The 23,957-nt window shown below is 40.8% G+C and overlaps 1 protein-coding gene across 6 annotated transcripts in view; it reads right to left on the reverse strand.

The window, feature by feature from the left end:
• Nucleotides 1-480: 480 nt before the first annotated feature.
• Nucleotides 481-23,957, reverse strand: part of GRIP1 (glutamate receptor interacting protein 1) — a 349,131-nt gene continuing 325,654 nt past the window's right edge. For 5 of the 6 annotated variants that reach the window (XM_068934961.1, XM_009671746.2, XM_009671742.2 and 2 more), the window contains 9 exons: nucleotides 23,186-23,325; nucleotides 22,829-23,014; nucleotides 17,913-18,069; nucleotides 15,956-16,156; nucleotides 13,190-13,301; nucleotides 13,000-13,044; nucleotides 10,327-10,560; nucleotides 1,978-2,124; nucleotides 481-951 (listed from right to left, as the gene is read on the reverse strand). In XM_068934961.1, coding sequence (XP_068791062.1) covers nucleotides 718-951; nucleotides 1,978-2,124; nucleotides 10,327-10,560; nucleotides 13,000-13,044; nucleotides 13,190-13,301; nucleotides 15,956-16,156; nucleotides 17,913-18,069; nucleotides 22,829-23,014; nucleotides 23,186-23,325 — 1,456 coding nt within the window. In that variant the 3' untranslated portion in view covers nucleotides 481-717. The remainder of the gene's footprint in view (nucleotides 952-1,977; nucleotides 2,125-10,326; nucleotides 10,561-12,999; nucleotides 13,045-13,189; nucleotides 13,302-15,955; nucleotides 16,157-17,912; nucleotides 18,070-22,828; nucleotides 23,015-23,185; nucleotides 23,326-23,957) is intronic. The other variant, XM_009671743.2, reaches the window with a different exon arrangement.

Genomic DNA, 23,957 nt, shown 5'->3' on the forward strand with positions numbered 1-23,957 from the left:
GATGTCTTATCCCACTGTCTAAAAAGTCTCTGCTTAAAAAAAAAAACCTTATAGGTTTTAATATCATTAAATATTTCATTGCATAGGGAATAACATATGTTCTAATAAAAATTTACCACAGTTGAGGAATAATGTTCACCACATACTGCAGCTTCCTATGTGAATTTTGTTAAAATGTCTAAACAGTGCTTTATCTGAAGAGTATGCCCTTTCTGCCAGTGGAATAATGTTCCCCAAAATTCCAGTTCTACCTAATTTACAAGAAAACAAGGTGCAGCATGCCGTTCTTACTCATTCATCAGCCAGTCATTGGCTGTTAAAAATGTTTTTAAAAACAATATAACCTAGATACCACTGTTAGGAGAGGTTAATTCCATGCTTTCCCCTCAAACCACAGCAGCTGTTTGAGGGGAAGGAATATCTAAATCATGTTTAAACGTCTCCCTGTTTTCTTTTTGGGGGGTAAAAAAAAGGCCTTTATGTTTTTTTGTTCACTGTTGCTAATGGTAGGTTGCTTAGAATGGAATGACTTAACTATGAATTAAAAGTCTTTCAAATGTGAGCATGAATTTATATAAGCCTTGAGACGGACAGACTGATCCTCCTGTGCTTTTTAGTGCCATATGACATCTGAGCCTCAGTCTCAGAGGAGTCTTAAAGGGATTTAGCACCATAATTGTCTTTCATTACCAAATGTCCCACTGAAATGATTTTCTGCTATAATGTATTTGTAGGATCCCGTGTCTCTGTATTAACAGCATGTCCAGTCTGTTGAAGGAAGGCATTGTTTTGATCGCTCCATTCCCCACTTGCTGAAGTCTGTTGTTCTGAGCTTCCTTTCTGCGTTGCCAGTGGGTTTCTGCTAATAACCAGTTCCAGCTTATTGCCAGATTCTGCGATGAGGGGCACAACTAGGCAACAGTCAAAGTCTCTGGTACGAACATGGTTCACCTGAAAGATCAGAAGATTCATTTTTGTTACCATTTTAGGAAGACAAAATGAGATGGCATGAGCGAAAGGAAACAGGCCTATCCTCTGGACTTATGACTGAAACCTCATTTACCTATACCAGGCAGAGAAATGTTCACCATGGTTAAAAAGACCATAATGTCTGGTCTGAAGGCCATAGTTAGTTTTCTATTTGCACTGGGGACACCTGCTGTCAGCTGTCACAATGTCTACGCCATAAATGACATATTTAACAGCACACAGCTTTTTCCTCACTTTCACAATGTTCATTAATTTAAATTCAACAGATCATCTCTAAATCTTTAGTAGCTTTTTGCTGGTTTTAAGTAATACATAAAATATTTTTATTGGACTGGTTGATAAAGCTTTTTTTTTCCTCCCGTAGTCTAACTTGGTACTCTGGTAAGTGTGGGGCTCAGGGATTACACGGATTAGAAGCGGGGCGATCAACAACTTGGATTAAGTGCCAAAACAGCTTTAACGTCTGTGTCAAGAAAGTGAAAAATGCAAATATGGCTGAAAATGCCATGGGAAATTCTAACTTTCCCATGAGCATTTGTATGTCTCCTGTGGTGTTCTGACATATCTAATGTTCTGAAATCTGTTTCTATAAATAAAACTTTATAGCAAAATCTAGCCTCATACCAGTGCATAAAACCCACAAATCAACACGAGGTCCTAACGTTTCTTACTCAGGAAATAAGTGCTTTACGTGGCCTGTGGTGCAAAGTACTCTCTCTTCTTTCCCTGCCCCCCTGCCCCAACCACCACCATATACATCCTTTCCTAGCAGATACACATATAAAGTCCTGACATTTAAAATATGATCAGCAATGAAGATGATTGATAAAGTTGTTCCAAGTGAGTGACAGCACAACTTTATGCAGAGTGCTACACTCACATCTGTGTACACGGATACCAAAACACCATGCAGTGTGCTTACAAATTTAGCAGCAATCTGTATCCCACGTCATTCCCACTAAACCTCGGCAGTGGTAGAACCCTTACCTGTAGAAGTCTGTCATATGGTTTTAAACCACCCAGATCCCCAGGTCCAGCTGGACGAATGTTTTTAACATAAACTCCTTTTTCCAATAAACCATCAGAGACGCTGAACCCAAAATCCTCTCCATCAGAGTCCTTGTACAAAGTTACCTGTGGACGTAATTTGACATGATAAGGGCGGGGGGGGTTTGTCCACACTGCTACGTTGCTACAAGCGCTAGGCAGCCTTTCTTTGTAGGTGTATTTTGCTTTAGAACGATCACTTACCTACTATTTGGTATTTCTAGTCTTTTCTGAAAATTGTTTCCCTGCTCTCTGCCTCCCTCCTCCCTCCCTGCATTTTGACCTGAGAACAATATTCTCAGAAGCCTCCTCACGCTTCAGTAATAAGCTGCTCTTCACTTCTGCTGGTCAGCTGGATTTTTTTTTTTTTTTTAAATCCCATCCTTTGCAGTGTGATTTTTGAGACCCTTCTCTAGTTGCCAGGGTATCTGAGTAAAAGGATTAGTCTGGTCTTCCAATTATGTTTTGCTTTGCTTAAGCGCGTGCCTTCAGTTTTAGGTTTTTGGAGGGGTTAACTGCGTGTCTAATGTGACTCACCCAGTCTGTTTTAGACTCCGTCAAAATAATTAATATCCCCAAATCTAGCCTGAGTCACTAAAAGAAAGGCTGTAAATAACAGCTGAACTCACACTTAAGTTTCAAGCTTACAAACAAATAAACAAAAACAAACAAACAAAAAAAAAAAGGACAAGCCTTGTATTGCAAAGGTAAGAAATCAACTGAAAGCTACTTGTATAACCTTCCCACGGGGAAGCGCTTAATGACCCCTAACAGTCTCAGGTCATTTGCAAGGGCCCGAGTGCTGTTAACAAGACTTGGCGGTTGGGGGATCCCAGTGGCCAAGGCAGGGGGTGCCGTGGCGAAGCCCTGGCTTTGCAAGCAAAGTGCTCGTGTGGCCTGTCTTCTGCAGCTTCCACAGGTGTAAGTGCTACAGGCACCTCTACGCAGCCCTTCATTTTCTTGGCCAAGCAATGGTCCACGCTGTAAGGCCTAATCTCCGAAGTGGTCAGTGAAACAGCTATAACACACTCTTTTACGAAAGTACAAATAAGTTTCTGTCAGAAAGCCCCTGCCAGAAGGAAATGATGAGGAAAGGCAATTGTGTGACACTGGTACAGCTGGAGACAGGTATATAGTCAAGAGAGAGGCATTCAAAAGCAGGAACTAAATATAAATAAAACTATTTTAGGTGAAGGTTTTTAAGGTATTCAGAGAATGAGTCCTTTATAGGTTGTGGTGTGAACTCAGTTATTTCACAGAAAAGTATTTAGAAACTTGGTAGGTTTGTGAGATGCTTAGGTTTAGGTCTGATTTTTTTTTCTTTTTTTTCTTACTTCTCTCACATCAAGAGTGCAGAGCTAGGCAGTAAATTGTGCAGGTCAGTGGTGTGACCGCTGACTGACGCACCGATGCTGACAGAGAAATGTGTGTGCAGATACAGCTACGCAATGAAAATTGTGCTTTTATTGCTACAATTTATTTCATTTTGGGTTCAAAATACTGGTTCAAAACATACCTTGCCTGATAAAGCTCCCAATGTTAAGAGTGCTCTGTAACTGTAATGGCTTGGCATGGCAATAGGTCGTTCCCAGTAAACGTAAGGATAGGATTCTCTGTTCATGTCTGGCGTGAAGATTCAGTAATGGTACTTTCACTGATGAAGAATTAATGCAATTTGCAGCGTTATCAGTAGTCAAAGCTGCTGCAGATGTAATTAGAGCCACTGCAGCTGCTTTCACGTGGCACCTGTTATGCCATACAACATAACTCCAACTCGTTTGAAGTTTTTCCTAGCATCAACAGGGACCTTGTAGCCCAGCTGTACATGTCCTCAAAATGCTCTGCAGGTCCCTGCCTTGTCACTCACTGTATCTTGACAGGCCGATATGCCTCATACACTCGACTCAGAGATGCTCGGCTGCAGGAATACTGTTTTGAGCCTTGCTATTTGAGATTTTATCCTGCTATGTGATACCATTCAAGGCTACAAAGACAATGATGTCTGTGGAATTGACTTGAGACACCTGATGTTACAAGTATAAATGGCCTGACTTTTTGCAGACACACATAACTGGTAACGGTACCTTCATGTTAAACATTTACTTTTGATTTCAGATGCCTCTGTCATACTGTACGATGCTTTATCACTCAGGTGCTGCACTGGCTTTTGGTAAGGTAACAAAAAATTGTCTGTAGACTTGACTACTGCATTGTCCGTGGCTCCACCAGGGTAAGGTTGCTCAGGATCTCTGTTTCTTTGGGCTAATCATGTGCAAACTGCTTGGCAGTACGAGCAATAACCCGTGTGCTGCCCCCTCCTGCGTGTGCCAGCCACTAATGCAGTCGTCAGTGGGGAGCAGGTTACTGGCCCAGACCTCTGACTGCTCCAGAGCCAGCTATATACTACTCAATTCCTTTTTGTTTTTTCTGATCCCTCAAAGCAAAGTCAACCCTTCTTAATTCAGACCAGGCTGCCTAGGATTTTGTCTATGTTTCATAAAAAAATACTCAGGCACAGCAGAGATGGAGTACCACATTGGTTGCTGCTGCTCTCAGAAAGCTTCTGGCATTTAGCCTTAACTGTCACTGCACAAAGATGAGCAAGTACGGACAAAGTTGTCTGAAAACAGTACTAAAGGCTTTGGAGAGATCAACAGCAGGCACAGAGAGGTTTTTTTTTTCTGTTCTCTGCGCTTTTCTTAAATTTACTTGGCTTTAGTAGTACACCAACAATGCTCTCACCACAATGAAACACGACTCACTAGCAAGCTTGTCGATAGTTATGCTCGGCAGCAGTGGAGAGAAGTAAGAGGTAACGCCAGCTGCTGCAGCGCTACCCCTTTTCATCTGTGAAGTGGGCAGCGTTTGCATCCCTGAACTGAGGTGAGTCCATCTCACGCAGCAGTCATCCCTTACCGTGCACCAGTTCCTCCTCGTCCCTTGTTTTTCCTCCCTCTGTACAGTTCAGCACAGCAGAAAGCCACACCTAAAACCCCATTACCTAAGCAAAAGGCCTTTTCTTTTGCAGTGACTGATTCTCTTTTTGGATGTGATGTGCAGCTTTGAACTTCCCAGTGACTGCTGTGTTTAAGCATGCTCTCGTCCTCCCCGCTCCCATCTTCCCCCCACCAACCTGTCGCTGAACTTTCTTCCATAGCAGCATGAATTTGCAGAGTGAAAGGGCAGTTCAGCTGCTGACAAACCTGTCTGCAGAGTCAGTATAATTCATCTGAGAATTACTGTGGTTTGAAGTGACAGCTGATGTGCCAGCAGGACTCCAGGGAACTTCTAACAGTTTATCAACAGAAGCTTTTGTTTGTGATATGGTAGTACGCCTAAGAGGGTTTTGCTCTCAAGTATGTTTGAAGCTGTTATGAGACTGCCACAAGACTAATGTTCAGGCAAGACTATGAATTAAAAAATAAAGGAGGGAGATATATTTTGTCAACAGATTTGCGTGCGTTTTGTGGCAAGAATGAAAAATAATTAGCAATGGACCGAGACACAAGCTCTCTTTAAATGAGATGATAACTTCTTCCACACCAACACAAACGACAGGAGTGTTTTCATGTCAGCTGCTTCTTAAAGAAGCCTTGACAGAAAGTAAATGTAAAAATGTGACTCAGTGCTTAAGAGTTGAGACTTAATATACGCGGTTCTAGTACAGATGGTACAATATTTAGAGGAACTTCCCCTTTCCACTCATTCCTTTTCCTTCCCCCTTCCTCCTCTTTCAGGCACTGGAGTTGAGCTGAATCCATCCTCAGAGCAACTAGAAACCCATATGGAACAGGGGATTCTCTGAGGCCACCTAGACTGTACTCTTGCCCCAAAGCAGGATCAACTGCATCTAACCCATTACTGAGAGGGGTTTATCTGTCTTGCTGTGTTGCAGTAATGGAGATGCCACAGTCTATCCAAGTAATCCCTTCCAGGGCTTCAGATGTTTTCCTTATGTCTAAACCAAATCTCCCTTGCTGAGATTTAAGTCCATTGCTACCCTTGTGAACAAGGAACCCCTTCATTCCCTCCTCCTTTATGTTCATTCCCTCCTCCTTTGCAGCTATGTCTTACTGCTTTTCCTCTGGACTTGTTCAGCTGGTGAACAGCCTCCTTTAATTTTCAGACGCCAAACAGGACACTCACTCTGTTACAGTCAAGACCTCATCAAAGCCAAGCTAAAGTGGAGACTGATTCTGTATGCCCCATGTGTGTATATTTCAGGACAGTGTTGCTTTTTCCCTACTTCTATGAAGTGGTGCATTAGCAAACAAAATACATACATTCTGTCCTACAGATCTACAGGAAGCGTCATTCCTCGTCAGCGCAGGGGCCCACCTCATCTATGATCATGGCTGGGGGAAACACATGTCCAGCTTGTGAGTCAAAAAACGGTGTGCTGCAAGTGATAAGGGACACGGAGTGGCATTTGGCTGTAGCAGTGAGGAACGACACTTGCAGGAGAGCAGGAGCAGAGGCAAGGCGGGAAGCATAACTTGAGAGTGAGCATCCAAAGTCTTGTAGGGCCCTCCCTCCCACTCATCCAAATAAGACTTTTCGCACTGGTATGGACTGGGCGTTCTGGAAGGGAACCAGTCACTATCTGGCAACCAGAACTTCTAAGTATTGTTAATTACATTCTCTTTCTTGTGTCTCTTAAGATCCACAGATCATAAGAGATTTTTAAAACCTGTTTCCCTTTAAAGCTATCCTCTCTTGACTTCTGATTTATTTAAGAAGAACTTGGAAATTAAAGAAACTGATATTCATTAATTTAAGCAATGAAGCTGTGATTTACTACTGCTGTTACATTTTTTAGATGGGGCTATCTCTTTTTATGGCAGCAGTTATTCTTAAAAGGGAACCTAAGAGAAAAAAACCCCTGCTCTCAGAAATACCCTGCTTTTTATTGCATAATGGGTATGGGCAAAGCCTGTTCACACAGGTTTCTCATATTCCCTTGCTGCTAAAACAGCCTATCTATCTGAAGGGTATGAGATTGTAGGTAATTCATGTTAACACCTAAATCCTGCTATGTTTTATTGGTATTTCTGATGATAAGTGTTTGGAAGTTTTGATCTCAATACTAGCTTGTAGAAGATTTGTCAAGACTTTAAAATTTGCATCAGGAGACTAAAAGGAACAAAAGCTGAAATTAAAATCTAATTCATATTTCATAAGCAATTAAATATTCACAAATATTAAATGGAAGCTTACGAGTTTTGAGTCTGTTTCTATGGCTTTCTGCTGTCTCAAACAGATGAGAAAATGCTTAATTTAAACTCATACATCTTGCATAGATCAGCTATTCAGGTATTTTAACCAACTGTAATTTTAGGTTAATGACTACTTGCAATAAAAATGTTGAAAAATTATCTAATGCATAGTGCATATTTTTGCTCTCAGGGGAATGCTTGCTATATGAAACGTTTGAAAAATGGTCCCCTATGATTTTTAGAAAAATATTAATCCATATGTTTACCGTGGTAGAGCAAGTCAATTAAAGGCATTAATTAAATTCAGGTACTGATGTAGCAATATGCTATCCAGCTAAATTAAATGTTACTTATTAAACTACCTAGAACAAAAGTTTTAAAACATTTATATGACACCGTTAAGATATCAATCCTACCTTCCTCAGGACAAAAAAGGTTGAAGTAAATATTTGATGAAAGTAGTGCAGTAAAGTAAAAAATAGCAGTGAGGAACACAGGGTAACTTACTGCAAAGTTTATAGCATTAAGCAAAATAACGCCCCGGGCTGTGTTACGCCCTTTCTGAGAGATGCACATCGGGGAAGGACAAGCTAGTAAGAAAATGTGCTCAGCACGCTGGTCCCCTGGACTTACTCATTTGTGGTTATGGCCTCAGTAGTTTTATTCCATCTCATTCTCGGTGTATCTATCTCATTTCTTGTATACTTGGACAAGTTATTAATGCATTTCTTTTTCAAACGTGTGGCTCTTTCTTCAATAGAATCGTATACCCTTTTTCTCTTATAACCAGATTATGAAAAACCAGTGGAACATCTCCTCCTGTTGGTCCATCTTGCTGTAATTAACTAATGTACAAACTGTGATCCAGAGGGTGCATAGATCCTGATTTACCAAGCATTCAGACTCATCCCATTGACCAAGTACATACGCGCAGGTACAGTCCTACTGAAGACACTGGGAATGCTCAGCAGTTTAAAGTTAAGGACATGCTTAAATGCCTTGCTGAAGTAAGTCACAGGCAAGTTGTGTGTTAGCTTGCATTTCAAGGAGCGCTTATACCATCACAGTTTTCCAAAACAGGTATTATTTAATTAGATGTCCTGATGTCTGTGGTCCAGCTGATTCAGGCATCTGCCTGCAGAAGGCAGAGCACATTTGCCAGCAAGATCTGTTACGGAGAACACTTAAATCCAGGCTTTTCTCAGATGGTGAAGTGAAGTCACACTCATGGAACTGCAGCTGTTTTGGAAAACTATGACTGGATAAGCTGTCCATGAGAAACAGTCTAATGGCAAAAATTAAGGGGGAAAAGTAACAGATACGTTGCTACACAAGAACCAGTAAGAAAACCAACAAATAAGAATTTAGCAAGACGGGCAGGAATAAAAAAACAACACAAGATATTTGAGTTAAGACCTTCATCCTGCGTGTATCACTACAGAGATTCAAGCACACTGTGCTGGATCTGACTGTAAGATCCAGTCACTGGTCTTCTATTTTTCTCAAAAGACTGTAAGAATTGGAAAATATGGTGCAGGCTCGACTTTTAGATTTTTAGAGAAGAAAATGACTCTTGATGACAAAGCAGACAGTACAAAGAAACTCAGCATCACTTCAGCAGATAGCAGGAACGTGGATATGTTGTCTGAATAAGCAGTGAAAACTACTAAAACAGAAGGTCATGGCAATCATAAAACAAAATGGCAACCAAAGAGAGAGAAAGCTCAAGGACAGGCTATTTTTTACTACCCAAGACTCTAAGAACTAGCATCTAGAATAGAATAGTCATTAATACAAATCTCATTCTTCCTTTCCAGCAAGGAGTTTGTTTGAACAACCATTCTGAAAGATAGGTTTTATATTCCACAGGAGAAAACGGTGCCTTTGCTGAATGTGAGCACACCATGAAATGCCTACCAGCATAGTTTCATTGTATATCTCACATTTACTAGCTACTCAGGAAAAAAGAGCACAGTAACCAACTCCATTAATCACTTCACATCAAGCTGGACATACAAATAGCTTAAACCAGGATTGTGACATATCCTCTTGATTGTTTAAACTGGCAATTAATTCATTTTCCATATGGAAAATCCACTCCCCAGTGTCTTCTAGGAACATTCATTTAGCACATACTCAGTAAGGCCTTAAGTTTCAACGCATGAGCTAAACTGAATCAAACCTACAGAGATTAAAAAGTAAACCAATTCCCTTGAGAATGATGACTTTTCATCTCTTAAAGGAAATTTCTCCAAGCTTCTGGCTTTGTCTTAGCTGTATCCCAATGGAAAGGAAGATCCCAAACCTTTAAGATGAAAAGTGGGTGCAGCAAATGGGATGTTCATTCCCATCACGGAGAACAGCATTATCATGTTCTTCAAAGTTTTGGAAACTGGTTGCCATTATGGCCTCACTGGACTAAAGACTTAAACTGATGTGGCCTATGCTGTGCATATGTAGAAATACCATTCAGTAACTGCCTTTTGGTGTACAGCCACCTTCAAATTACCAGGTGACTCCAACAAAGTCTAAAGCAACGAAAAGTTGTGTAGACTGAAAGTTATTTATCCTATTTAGAGCAAAGGAGTTAGAAGAGAAGCAATAGCTAATCTGAAGTAACATTCTATATTATGTACATACAAGTATCATGTATTTGATTCAAAATGAGTGTTAATTTGAAAAAGGACCAGTGGGAGCCACCAACCCTCCTGAGTAATTTCCTAAAGAAATGTATTTTCTAGAAATTAAACTTTGCTTTCTTAATGAACACATTTGGCAGAGAAGAGTTATTGCTATTGTCAACTCAAATTACCAGTGGATCCTCCTTGCAAAAGGAGCATTCCCTTTTGAGGTTTTCTGGTAAAAGAAAATAGGAGATGAGGATATATCTTATTCAGTTTGTTTCCCCCATAAGAATATATCATTAATGTGTTTGTAAGAACTAATACACACAGCCCCAAAATTACATCTTTGGAGTCATTATAAAAAGTACTTACTGTACTGCCATATAATTAGATTCCCCATGCGGCATATATTATATTATTTCAATACTGTCAGAAGAAAAAATACGGACCTTGTGTAACTCCACAGGAGTTGGTGACATGATTTCTTTCATTTCTTGCTTAATTTTTCTCAGAACCATGGACTTTCTCCCCACATCTGATGGCAATGTGTTGCTACGGGTAGCTTGACTGTAATGTGGCCTTACAGTACTTCTTTCCTGGAAGCTGGCTTGTCTTCCCAGCTGGCTACGAGGCTGTGGGTTTTCATGATTCAAACTCATTGTACTTCCTGACATAATTGTGGCCTAGAGCATTAATGAACAGGTTAATTTTTTAACATAGGACATGGGTTAAGTAAGTGGTTAATGTACAGCAGTAACAAAAACTTCTCTGTTAAAACAATCACTCAGGGCACAGCAAAAGGCAAGAGCACAGATGTTCAATCTGCTCGCAAATCACTATAAAATAAAGAACCACAACAAAACACAACAGCAAAAATCCTATGGGCAAAAGTTTTCAAACGGCATTTTCGGCTAAAATACTGAGCCCTAAAGCAGCTATGCTTGGTAAGCTAGTCCCCTGGCAGACTGAAGAGCATATAGTATAACTGCTTCTTTTGAGAATATTTTCCATGTAAATGAAGTGACATCTAAACCGTGTGCGGCGTATGTGCGTTTGTTGGAATTGGATCTATGTGAAGGCATTTACAATACAGAGTGAACGTTCAAGGTGAAAAAACGTGAGTCAGCAGGACGTGAAGGCAGAGTGAGCGCTGGCTGAGACCGTGCCCGGATACCTTCACAGGTCACGAGAAAACGCAGTGCAGAGAGTCACGTTGCCTGACAAGAAACTCTGCATAACACTCCTGTTGCACGACTACCCGCCTTAGCTAGCCCTGCCAATACTTCAGAGACATAAACCCTGTCTCACCGCTAGCGTTAGTCTCCGTAACAACAAACCTTTTCAGTTCTATGAGAGAAGCCACGGAGGGTGAAAACTTGTAAGAAAATGACAAGTCATTTAATCCAGTGGGTCGAACGGACTGACGCAAAAAACATCCGCACACGGGACAGAGACGCCTGCGCTGCAAAGAATTTCGGCCCTGGGGAATGTGAGCAAATGCACTTTGGTTCAGTCACTGTGCAGCGATACGGACTGCTGCCACTGCCAGGGCAGGGGACACTGAGGAAGGGAATTTCCTGTTTATTCTCCCTGGTATCAATGGACAAGCCAAAAGGCCATAACTTGAACTCTGACTGGGATAGGCACAGGCAACGTCCTTGAAAATGAGAACTGAAGGAGGAAAAATTAGGGGCAAAAAAGGGCAAAGTAGTATTTGCTTCTGATTCGGATGACCATGCGTGTGTGTCTAAGTCACTCTTCTCTCTCCCAGCTCCAGCACTACTTTCATTATGAGATAAAATATTGCAGCTTTAAGAGTTTCTCTTGTGCTCAGGAAAGACTGATAGTACTGTCTGATGGAGCAGGAGCAGCAGGAGGACTTGGCAAACAACAGTTTTCTCTGCTGTTTGTCTGAAAACCTTGAAATGAAAAATGAGAAACAGTCCTCAACTACGCAATGGTACTTCACAAAATAGAGGCATCGCCATTCTCGGCACCCTGTCACACCGAATGAGAGTCTTGCTTTCTTTTCAGAGTTGTGGTTCGTGCTACAAGGTGATGCTATAAATGATATAGCATCTACAATCCTGAATTTCACTTCTACAAAAAGCTGAGGAAAATTCAACATGTCAAAGTAACTGAATTTTGGTCACCCTGAATTATCTCTGTCCACATCCTTTTATTGTGCTCTGAATAATGAAAACTGCAAGGGGAAGCCTGCAGTACCTTGCCATATCTAACTTTGGAATTAAGCAAACCAAACATCAAATTTTTCTCCTACATTTCTGTGGTTTGCAATAACAAATACACAAGAATCACATTTTGCTACCCACACATGCAATACAGAAGCCATAAATCTGAGGATGTACAATTAATTTGAACTGAAAAAATTTCACCCAGTTATGCCATTCACATTCCTCCTGGCTGCTAAAGGACTTTATATAACATAAAAATGAAAATGAGATTCTGCCAGTTTTGCAGCTCCAGGAATTTAAAAGAACATAAAAGAAAATATTTTTAGGACCTTCTATTTCACAACTTTAAGCGTCAGTACAGTCTTAATTGTGATGATTAAAGAACTTAGAGAAAACCTGATTAGAAAAAATAAAAGTCTCTTAGCTACTCTGTTCCCTTCTCCCCACCATGATCTAACATGAAGCGTGGTTAAATCTGCAATTAACTTCAGGACAAAATGCGAAAATTTGTTGCATAGCGAAGAAACTGCTATATAACGAACGTTTTTCACATTGGCATCTTTTTTGCTGAGTGGTAAGATTATAGTTAAACTTTCTGAAAAGATGATTTTCTTTTATGTTCATCTTAATCAAATTAAGTTTCCGTGTAAGAGACAACCTCTAACATGCTAAGAAAAGCTGCATAAAGCGGCTGTAAGAAAATGAAATGCATTGCTGCAGGAAAACTACACCCGCTTAAAAAGTTCTGCGCCATTTGCTGCCTGTGCAGACAGCATCAACGGTATGCACGGCAGAAGCTGCAAGTCAGAAGCTCTGGGGGGAACAAGTTTACATAGTTTCAGCTACATTGTACAAAAGAAAATAGCTCTGGTTAGGGGCAGGGGAGGCAGCTGCACAAGCGAAAATATAAACGTAAAGGGTAGGTACCAAGAGAGTCATGTTTCTCAAACACAGACGCCTGTCAGCCTTGTCCTGTGGAGAGGGGTTAAAGCTTTTAAATGAATTGGTGTGATTAGTGCAAATTAAAAGAAAAAAAGGAGAAAATAAAATGAATGTAAAACAAACCAAAACCATTGTATTTCTCTATAATTGGAAAGAAAGGTTAAGATTGTTCTACCTCTAGTTCCCTCAGAATTCCTGACTGGCCACAGGTCTCTAAATCCTCCAGAGCCTGAGACCAGAAATTTTCCTCCTGGTCAGCCTCGGTGTTATCATGGGTACCTGCAAAGCTAGATTTACAGTGAGAGGTTAAAAGAGATGGATTTTTTTTTTTTCCGTGAAAGATAAAATTTACACACGTGCCTGGCCAGAGATTGCAACTTGAACGACAGCACATTACGGTAGGTTGGTGGGAGAGTCGCTGGCCGGGGAGGCTGGATGGACATGCAGAGCGCGCGGCAGACAGGTCTTCTCAGAAACCGGCCGTCGCTAGCAGCTGGCAGGATTCTGAGCGGTGTCTTATTCCGTGCGGAGGTAAATGGATTCCAAGAACAATCTAATATACATTTCTTACTGGATTAAAACTGGGACCTCTCTATGAAAATTAACGAACCAACTAGTAGCAATGTGCAGAGCTGCTCCGTGCAATGAATTATTTGTAATTACACCTTTCAACCTCACGGACTTCTCCTGGGGAATATGAAAAGAGCCCTCGTTTCTGCAAGAAGCATCTTGCAAATTTGTGTATGCCAAAGAGGGATCCTGGTACTTTTAGGTCACTCCTTTAGTCTAAGTTGCATTTATCATTATTAATTTAACTCCAGCTGACTTCCATCGTATAAACCGTTCCAGTCACTTTATGCACAAATACAGAGAAACTTTTGGGGATGACACTCTCCTGCATGTAGACTTAGGTGCCTGATATTTCATAAAAGCATTGAAGCCTTATTATTAGCACTCTTGAACAAAATGTTAGTGACAGTGAGGCCTAGGAAAGATGCCCAGCAAGAGAGGTGTGATAAAAAATGCCAATTATGGGCTGCTGAAACACAACCCAAAATGATACCATCACAGTGTATGTAGGCAGGGAGCAGGAATTTTTTGCTCTCTTAGCAGGGGGAATCAGCTCAATGAAGGTTCACACAAGCATCAGAGCTGCTGCAAGGGACGGGGCTGATCACGTGGAAGGCAAAGGGGAAGGATGAGGCAAGGAAAGAATGAGAATTGGCCCTTTTGGTGGCAGCAAGCTGTTGCATTGGAGCAGCTGCCCACAGATTGCAGCTAGTGGCGCTTAACAGCATAATGACAGAGTAAACACCATTATGGAAGCATCTGTGGCCTTGCTTGACAAATGATGTACTACTAAGAAAAGCATGAATGTAACACTGTTAACATAACAGCTTTTAAATAGGGGAATTGCCCAGCCCGACGGAGGACACACACAATACTTTTCCTCAGAGATGCTTTCTTACAGTTACGGTCAGTCAAGCAGACAACGGCCAGCCATTTCAATCTCTTTTTGCAATGATTCTCCATCTAGCATCCGTGTCTCTTCTAAGATATCGCAATATATAGAGCAATGGTGAGAATACCTACTCAGAACACAGATGCAATTCCTCCCAGGCAAGATAAGAAAGTATTTAAAACAGGATTTTAGAAGGATCCTTGACTTCTGAAATTAGCTCTTTCAGTAAACTGAAGTAGTTTTTTTAAGAGCCAATGTTGAACATAGACAAATTTATCTAATTCAATACCTTTCTATATACTATATGATAATATTAAAATATAACATAAAACGGGGATTGAGTTAATGAACAAGATTATTTGAGGCAACTGTCTGTGACAGCAAAGACTGGATTTCCTAGGATAAGAGGTCCGTTCCTTCTCTGACTCCTATGAAATCTGAAATCGTGATGCCTGCAAGTCTCGACCTCTTTATAGCTGGAGCAATTCCTCTCTCTGCTCTCACCTCTTCTTTCCCCTTTTCGCTGAATCTTGTCTCTTGGTGTGTGAAATGCTTGACTTTCGCACCTCCATTACAGTCACATCAATAAAACAATCTGTAGCTGAGCTACTGTATCAGAAAAAAAAATCCAAAATCCTTTCTCATCTACAGGTTTTTTTCCTGAAACAATAACTGAAAGATTAATTTTGCGTCATGTGAAATATTCTGTTCGACCTATAGTGAATATATTTGGTTTTCTTGTGCTCATTGAAAAAGCCATCAGAAATTTAGATTCACAAAACTGCTAAAGGAGAGGTAGGGGGCAGATTTGGAGATACAAGTGCCTATGATCTTGTTCTTATTGATGTATGAGAGACTCAAATTTCTTTTTTTTTCACCAGGAGGCTATAGTATCCTCTAGGATCTGGCAGACTCATTCTTTCCTGGTGGTAATGTTTTAACAGGCAAAAATTTTCCCTGGAGCAGGAACCAGAACCCACTTGTCCTGCTTGACAGTGGTAGGTAAACACCAGGCTACAGAGTGGTTTAAGCTCTCTGGTTTCACTGATACACAGCAGGAAGGTTTTGGGTTTGCAGCTGCACAGTCTTTCAGCTAGGGTGTACCTTTGGCAGGTAGAAAGGATGGCTCAAATCCCTTTAGCCAGATGAGAGTGGCTAGCCTTTGGTTACAAAATGGGACCTTATGGTCCATGGATAATTATATCATCTTATGCTACTATGAGAGCGTGGCCTTGAAAAAAAGTAGCTTCTAGCTCCTTTTGAAACTATTGGGCAAATTTGAGTTAAATTCTTGAAGCAACCAAATACTTGACTTGGCAATTGAAATTTCATTGTCACTCACTGGCATGTTAGTGATGCATTTTCTGTACCCTGTTTTTCTCCTTTTTCTCATTTCAACTGTTTTTTCCTTTGTCTCCTTCCCCCCTCCCCAGCCCATCCCAGCTGGATGTCGCTCCTGTGCACTCTTAGTTGGCCTACCTGGAAGTATTCCACTCTTCCAGCTGTCCCCCACCTTTCCTTTGCCCGCCAGAGGCACCTTTCCACTGCTTGCCCTCTTTCTTGACGCTCCTGATGCTCTCTCCTCCTGATCTTTCTACGGAAGTTTGCTTTGAATGGTTTTCTTGATTCTCTCCCAGTGTTTCAGTCTCTTTCTGTTGCCACACACTCTTAGAAGCTGTGCTACACAAAATAAAGGTAAGAAAAAACTACTTTTTAGTGCTAGAGAAGAAGACAGGATGCTTAGCTGGAGGCAGAGAAGAGACAGTTCTCAGGAGATCCCTCTGACAGGCTGGAAGAGCAGACATGCCCTTCTCACATACTCCAGCACTTGGTATAGGAGCACCAGCAGTTGTGCTTGGCATAATCCATTTTACAGATACTGTGTTCAAATAAACATCATTTTCATTTATGCTGTACATCTCAGGTGTAACCACATTGGGAAGTAGAACAAAACTCTTTAATGGGCATACTTTCTACTGAATTCTGCTTTAAAATGGTAGTAGAACACATGCTTTTTATTTTCAGGAAATTCTGGCTTTTGTCATTCAGCTTCCTAGTTCATTGCTAATCATCTTTTTTAGCCTACAGCTTACGTAGCTCCAAAAGAGTTGGTGTTTTGGAATCTACGGCTGCATCTTTTTTGAGAAGCTAAATATAGGCTTGAAGTGTGGATAAAAATACTGCTGTTAAATTAAAGATATTAACTTATTAAGAACAGGAAGTATGAGGAAAACTATAATCATTTCCTTTACTAAATACTGTCCACTTTAGCTTGTGAAATCTTTTAGCATGCTTCTGCTCAGTAAGGGCCAAAGGAGCCGGATAAGGACTGAGCTCAGACACTTGCCCAGATCTCAGCTAACATCTTGCCAGACTTGTCTGCTGAAAAAAACACCACTGGGCTATCTGGTGGATCAGAGGATTTGTTAATTAGCTTCTGAAAAGCAGCAGTGTCATCTAAACCCTTACCTGATTGCATTTCCAACGCAACAGACCAGACTTCATAGATACACCTGTCCAGTATATTTATACAGGAACCAGAAAGGTTTTCTTCAGTATTAAACTTGAATTTGTCACAGACTGAGATTTCAGGCTCAGTGGGCCATTAGATCAAGAAACTTTGGTTCTAACGCAGCACATGCATGCCTGGAAGCTCTGAGGACAGGTACAAAAAGCACTGAAATCTTTTAAAACGTGATGCCTATCTTCCCACAGCTGAGGAAGAACTGTTCTTTGCCAGGAGCTACCCAGGTCTCTACAGCTGTTCCACTGTTGGATGATCCTTACAATAAGGATTTTTGGCTTTTTGGATCTTTCACCATCTCCAAGTATTTTCCCCTCAGTAAGTTCCTACTTTTGCCTGCAGATAAATTCATGGAAAAGGAGATTTACTTCTCAAAAGAGGAGTGTATGGCAAACTAGTATAGCTTTGGACAAGACATTGCTACCTGGCTTGCTTTGCTCTGCAACAGAATCACTGCAGAATTTTTGAACATAAATGGAAGAACATTGGAAATTCTGCTTCCTTGCCCAAGCCAAAATGAAGATGAGAGATGAATGCACAAGCTATCTTTGGCCTCTTTATTTGTAGGGTTATGTTTTGGGGGTGGAAAATAGAGCAAATTTTTTTTTGAAGCTTATCCAGGGGAAAGTTCCAATTTTTTTTGGTTTATTCTGAAGAGAGAAATGCTATGTTTTTTTCTCTGAAGTAACTCAAATAAATAAACGTTTTGCTTTTGGCATCATAAGCTTCCATAAATGTCACTAACCTACCCTAATAAGTTTCATGAACTATAAATGCTATATCTCATATTTAAAGGAAGAGCTGTTACAGCTGGCTCAGAAAAATGTAATTTCATTCCAGACAGCAAGTGTTCACTTCTGAAATATAGCTGCAGCTGCAAATCAGAAAATGGAAACTTATACATAAACTCACCCACTTGCTGTGGATCGGTCCCATTCATCATCACTCAAACCTGTGTCATGAAATGGGTGGTTTCGTGGTCTACTTGGAGGGGACAAACTGCCCCTCTGTTTAGGACTCCTCCATTCATAGGTGTTGAAGTTGTATCCTGAAGCCTGAAAGCTGGTTCCTAAAAAGATGAATTATATATTTACAGCACTGTATGTGTTGTAATGACAGAAAGTCACATCTTCAGAGCTGGATTCTCTAGAACTTGCATACTGATTCACAATTGCTACTTTTTTTTTGCAGAAGCAGTCAGATCTTCAGAAGAATAAATGACCTAAATTATGCCCTAAATTAGCTGTGTTCTGAGAGCTGCTCCTGTGAAAGTCACTTGAAAAATCAAATCTTGAATATCTCCAACACAGTTTTCCTATGCTTTGTATCTCAGCTGCTCCTGCTTGACATTTTTAGAATTTTCTTCTTCCAATTTGACATCAAACATTGAATATTCGTGAATAAATCATGTATGTTGAAATTAGTATGTCCAAAATTAAACATAACCTATTAAGGAAAATGTGCTTCAGACCTATTAAAAGAGAGCTTTCAACAGTGCATTAAAAATAATTTGACTTTTTAGTTGACTAACAACAAAGTTTTTTCTGCCTCTTGGTCACTGATGCAAATTTGGAAGCAGCGCAGCTAAAAACTAGTGTCATCTAACAGCTAAAGTAAAACGACTTTGCAGTGATACAGCCATCTAGATCTAGGTCAGGAACAAGAATATCAGAATAGCTGGCCTCAATCATGCAAAAGCTTAACACAGAGATTATGCAAAGGGCGTCTGCAGGGAGCTCAGCGTCCTGCCGTGCCAAGTGAGTGTCTCTTCTTGAAGCCTGAGGTGTGCTGCAGAGACGGTTTGAAAGAGTGATAGCTCCCTGCACTTTACATGTCTAAATGTAACACTTCTAATAAAAAATATTCTGGTTTTTGGGCTATCAACTGCACCCTCGTGGCATTTCTTGATGGTTGCAAGCACTGAATATACAGGAAGCTCAGCTGTATCGTAGCCAAGTGGAGTTCAAGCATTAGGCCGTTAAAAAGGCCAGGAAATGGGGGTGAGCATCCTTTGTATCCAAAGTTTGCTCAATCGCTCTATTCAAGTGGATATCTGAGGGAGACACTCTGTGATCCTTGCACTCAACAACTTTTCTACATTTTAGAACTGTGTCTGCTTAATGTCTCAATACTTTTTTCTAACTAACTGCAACAAAAATGTGACCAGTTTTCTGTAAGAAACCATGTCCGAGGTGCACTGTCGCACAAACGAAATCTAGCCGCATAGAGCATCCTCTCCTTGGTAAGGGAAATGAAACAAAAGCACCACAACGTGTCCTGGCACATTATCAGACTAACGTGTTTCGTCCCTTGACCGAAGTAACAGCATACAATGTTGATTCTAACAAGAAGAGCTATCACTGTACTTTTATAAATATGATTGAAACCTGCTTGTTACAATCAGATAATAAAAAGTCCTAACTAAACAGCTTAGGTTAACTTTTTAAAATAATTCGATCATTGAGATTCGGTTTAAAATGCCAGTGCCAGAAATAGTCTAAGTTATATCTGCTTTTTCGAGATTGCTGGCATTCATAATGCAGTTTTCATTTCAGAAGCACCGAGCGCTTTATAAACAATGCAAGTTAGCGTACCACTGACATGCACGAGCATCACTCTGACCGCTTAACATAGGTGGGACACCGCAGCATACACACATGAAGTATTTTGTCAATGGTCAAGTGATCTTTTCCAACAAATGTAACGAATCTGTGATGAGGACCCTCACCCTTCAGAGCTGTAATTTAACGCTGACAGCAGATGCGCAGGTGTAGCCAAGGTCTCTGACCAGCGCAGCAGCTCCACTGGGCTCCCGAGAACAGGCTCCGATAGGATATGTGGGAGGTGTGTGGCACAAGGAGCCAGTTCCTGCTCTGATTGTACACAATACTAGTTATCCATATTATGGCTACTGAGATTCAAAAGTCAGCACGGTGCAGAGACTCCTGAACGAGCGTTAACTGGATTAATCCCACAGCAGGAAGGAGGGCGGCTGTCTCAGCAACATCGAGGCCAGGACTCATCCGTACAGGTGAAGACTGTGCAACCACAGCCCTGCGCTGCTCTGCATGGCTGCTCTGCCCTGCAAAAGGCCAACACGGGAATCCACGTACTGGGCCCCTTTGGGCAAGGGGGACTTGCTCTTAGCAGAGCAACTGCAAACCCTGGCTTTTTGTCTCGGGCTCTAAGAGATGAGGAAAGGCCTGGCTCATGATAAGCACACGTGCCTAGGACCAGCGTACATCCTTGGAAAGTTCACCTAGCGGAAAGTGATTTCTCTGTCAGGCATTTCCAAATGCTTCAGTGCTGTGTAAGCGGCATCAGGCAGCCTTGAGAGCTGAAGCATTTAGTTCTGGGAGCTTTTATCATACAAGCAACCTTGATATTAGTTCACTAGTACTTCTTATACTTAATTAAGTGTAATTTGGATTCCAGCTAAGAGCCTGACACAGCCTGGTTTCCAAGTGATGTACGAAGAAGAACATATGGATTGACTTGTTACAGCTTGACGCTGGGGAATTCTGGTGAGCAAAACCCAGTGCTGTGGAGCTGCTGTACATTTGTCTGATCTTGACATATTCCTTTTCTAGTCTCTGTAGGTGGAGTTCCCTGATGTGCATGTTGGATTAGGAAGCTCTATTTTGCTGATGACTAACAAATATCTCTACTGTCACCTCTCTAATGAGGCCAGTTCACTTCCATAAATCAGTCGAAACCTATCTATCTCCCGCAAATCCCATGTAACTAGAGAGTTACGTGCTTTTCCCCAGCTAACCGGCAGATACTAACTCACAAGTTCTAGGAAGGGTTTTGGTTGTGAAAACACGAATGCTGTGTGAGAGGGCTCCGGGTGAGTAAGGCAGCCACATTAGACACAGGTGCAAAATGTGGCGGTAATTCAAGTGGGAGAGAAAATACTGCTCACCAGCATTAAATCAGTAACTAATAGGATAAAGCATTATCTGGTGCTCCAGAAGCATTCCCCATACTCCTCAATTTGCTTAGCCTGTGCTTATGCCAAGAAAGGTTTGGAGAGAAGCCAAACTCGACTTGACAGGTCAAGACAGAACGAACTTTAATAGAAATGTGGGTCACGTTAGTACCACGGCAAGAGATAAGGCACAAATTTGATTACACTCAGGCTGTTTAACAGAAGTGGCATGTACCCAGCCAAGTCTGGGCTGATTTTTTTAAAGGGATTTAAAAGAAGACCTCTTTTGAGATAGATATTGGTTTAGTTTGGTAGTTTGTTCATAGAGTTAGGATTTAGGAAAGCAATCTGGGCCTCAACCATTTCCACAGCGGAACAGACTTAGTCCAAACACCATCGATTCACACAGGAAACAGAACTATTATTCTGGTACTTTCTCAGCAGTACTCCTCCTTTACTTCTAAAAATCATAAGGAAATCTTAACATGATTTATTTGATCAGCTGACCAAAATGGGTAAGAACAGAAAAGGGGACAAATTCATCCCAACTGTAACTCCAATGAAATACAAATTACAGGGTGAGTTTAACTCAGTACATCAACTAGCAAAGGAAATGTATTATGTAGCAGTAAGGTAGAAGTAAAATGTAGAAAAAGGGAGTTATAACTAAATGTATTGAGACTGTCTTGTTTAAAGGAAAGTTGGTACCAAAGTATAAGCAGTAAGCGTAAGAAATATTTGAAAATTAAACAACTTCAAAAGCTGGCTGTTAGCAGTGACACCAGCTACTTTCTGATTTCATGGAGCTCAGCAGGTATCAAAGGATTTCCAGAAGAAAGTGCCAGTGTTTCACTGAATGGACACATTAAAGAAAAGCCATGAACATAATCAGCACAGAACTTCAGTCTATATGGGCACCTGCTGGGCAGGGCTCTGTTGTTTCAGCTCTGTTGTGAGGGTACAACTCAGCCCACCATGAGCCCATGCTCCTGGAAGGCAACGGACAGAAATGGAAAGATAAAGATAGCGCTGAAAGAACACACGAAACCACAGTGAGCAAGAAAAAATTATCCGAGGCAAGGATCTGTCTATTCAAACATCTGCAAGGTACTGGACACACCTGTATTACTATGGAAATAACCATTTTAAAGAGGGTTAAATAAAACACTTAAGCTGTTTGGAAGCTACTTTTCTTGTTATCTAGAATATTACAAGATGTCTGTGTCCTCCACTGTCTAAATAAATCTGTCTTCTCCCATATGAACTACAATGAAATTATTTGAAAATCCTATTAAGTAAGAGTCAAACAGAAGTATAAAAGTTAGTGTTAATTAAAATCATCTCTGTAAACAGAAGGATGGCTTCTGAGGGCTGAGAGTTAGACATTCATGTCACAGGAATGAGGAAGAAGCAAAAGATTAACAAATCATAAGTAATGTATAATGTTCCCTCTTCAGCAGTTTAAAATAAATTTTTTCTGCTGTCAGTTAAAAATTACAGCAAGTGGCCATCAAATGTTCAAATTCATGAACATCGTCAGTGTGTTCTCTGCCTTGCATTAATCTATATTTGAAGGATAAACTCATTTAGTTGTGGATGAGCTATGGACTGGGCTATTCAGATGTCAGCAAAGCTAGCAAACGCCTGTAATGTACTGATAAATGCTTCAAAACACATCACATTGTCATAAAAAATGAATCTGAGGCCAGCCAAGTGTAAGGAATTATGCTGCCTGGCAAAGTGCGTGGTCATAATGAGACACCAGCATGTCATACAGTTTAAAGTTGGTACAGATAAGGTTCTCTCTAAGGCAAAGGAAGGTCAACCATAAAGGTCAACCATAAAGGTCAACCATGGTAATTTCTGCTTTAAACGCTGGTTACGTTCTTGATAGTACCTTGACTTCCAAAGCTGGTATCAATACCAGAGCCATCCCACGACTCTACTGCGCTGTCAACGCTTGGGACTGTAGTGGAATAGATGTCTGAGAGTTTGCCAGATTTCTGGGCAGTAGAGGTCTCATCTTCAGCATCGCTCAGTTCACTTATGTGACCGGGGACAGAAAACTTCTTGGGACTGGTAGCTGAATAGGATTATAAAAAAGAAGGGAGGAGGTAGTCATAGCTTTAGTACAGTTCGAAGAATGTGCTTTTCACTACTTACATGACATTTTTTCCAGGGATGGCCTAAATGCTTGTTACTGTGTAGAAACACACTCATCAAAGAGCACTCATGCTACTTGGGCTATACTCACCATCTGTCTGCTTCTTGATTTTCAAGGTGACAGTTTCTCCTGCCATCTGTAATAAATGAATGGCTTCACTCAAAGGTTTTCCTTTCAGGCTGCTGCTATTTATTGCTAGGATTCTGTCTCCTATGTGAATTGCCCCAGTTCTACAGCAAGAGAGAAGTAAAAGAGTGAAAAGAGGAGCATAAAAAGCAACAAAGGCAGTTTCTTTGCATATTTAGACACAGGAAAGTGTCCCTTTCTTCATTTCATTTTGCATTTACAGCTGTGTTAGAGTACTTCTAGTGTTAGAGATGCTTAAAGCAAGTCACCTTTGTTGCAGTGACAATAGCAGAGCTGAGGCATGGAAATGCAGATTTCTGCTTTACTGCAGTAGTTGAGTTAATCACCTACGGATGATATTCATTGCTGCCCATCTGTTTAAGTGTAATCTCAGACAGCTCAATAAATTCTGAAACAAATGCAATGTTTCTAGAAGTCTTGCAACAGAACAGACAATGGCAACATGAGCCAGTAACCAGCTGTTTCACTAATATGGCTTTCAGGATGGATCATACCAAGTGATCACAATCCTTTGCTCTGTTTGGTACAACTTGTTTAAGAACATCCTGTTAAGATATCCCTCATGCTCCTGAACTTGGCAACCGATGATCATAAAATGACAGAAAAAAGACTGTAAACTCAGATTTGGAGAAACATAAAAAATATATTGCTAAATCATGAAAATTGTTATGTTCATGTGAATGAAAGAAATCTTTATCTTGACAAAAAGAACGCT

Source organism: Struthio camelus, chromosome 1 (genome assembly GCF_040807025.1).
Source record: "Struthio camelus isolate bStrCam1 chromosome 1, bStrCam1.hap1, whole genome shotgun sequence".
Classification (NCBI taxonomy): Eukaryota; Metazoa; Chordata; class Aves; order Struthioniformes; family Struthionidae; genus Struthio; species Struthio camelus.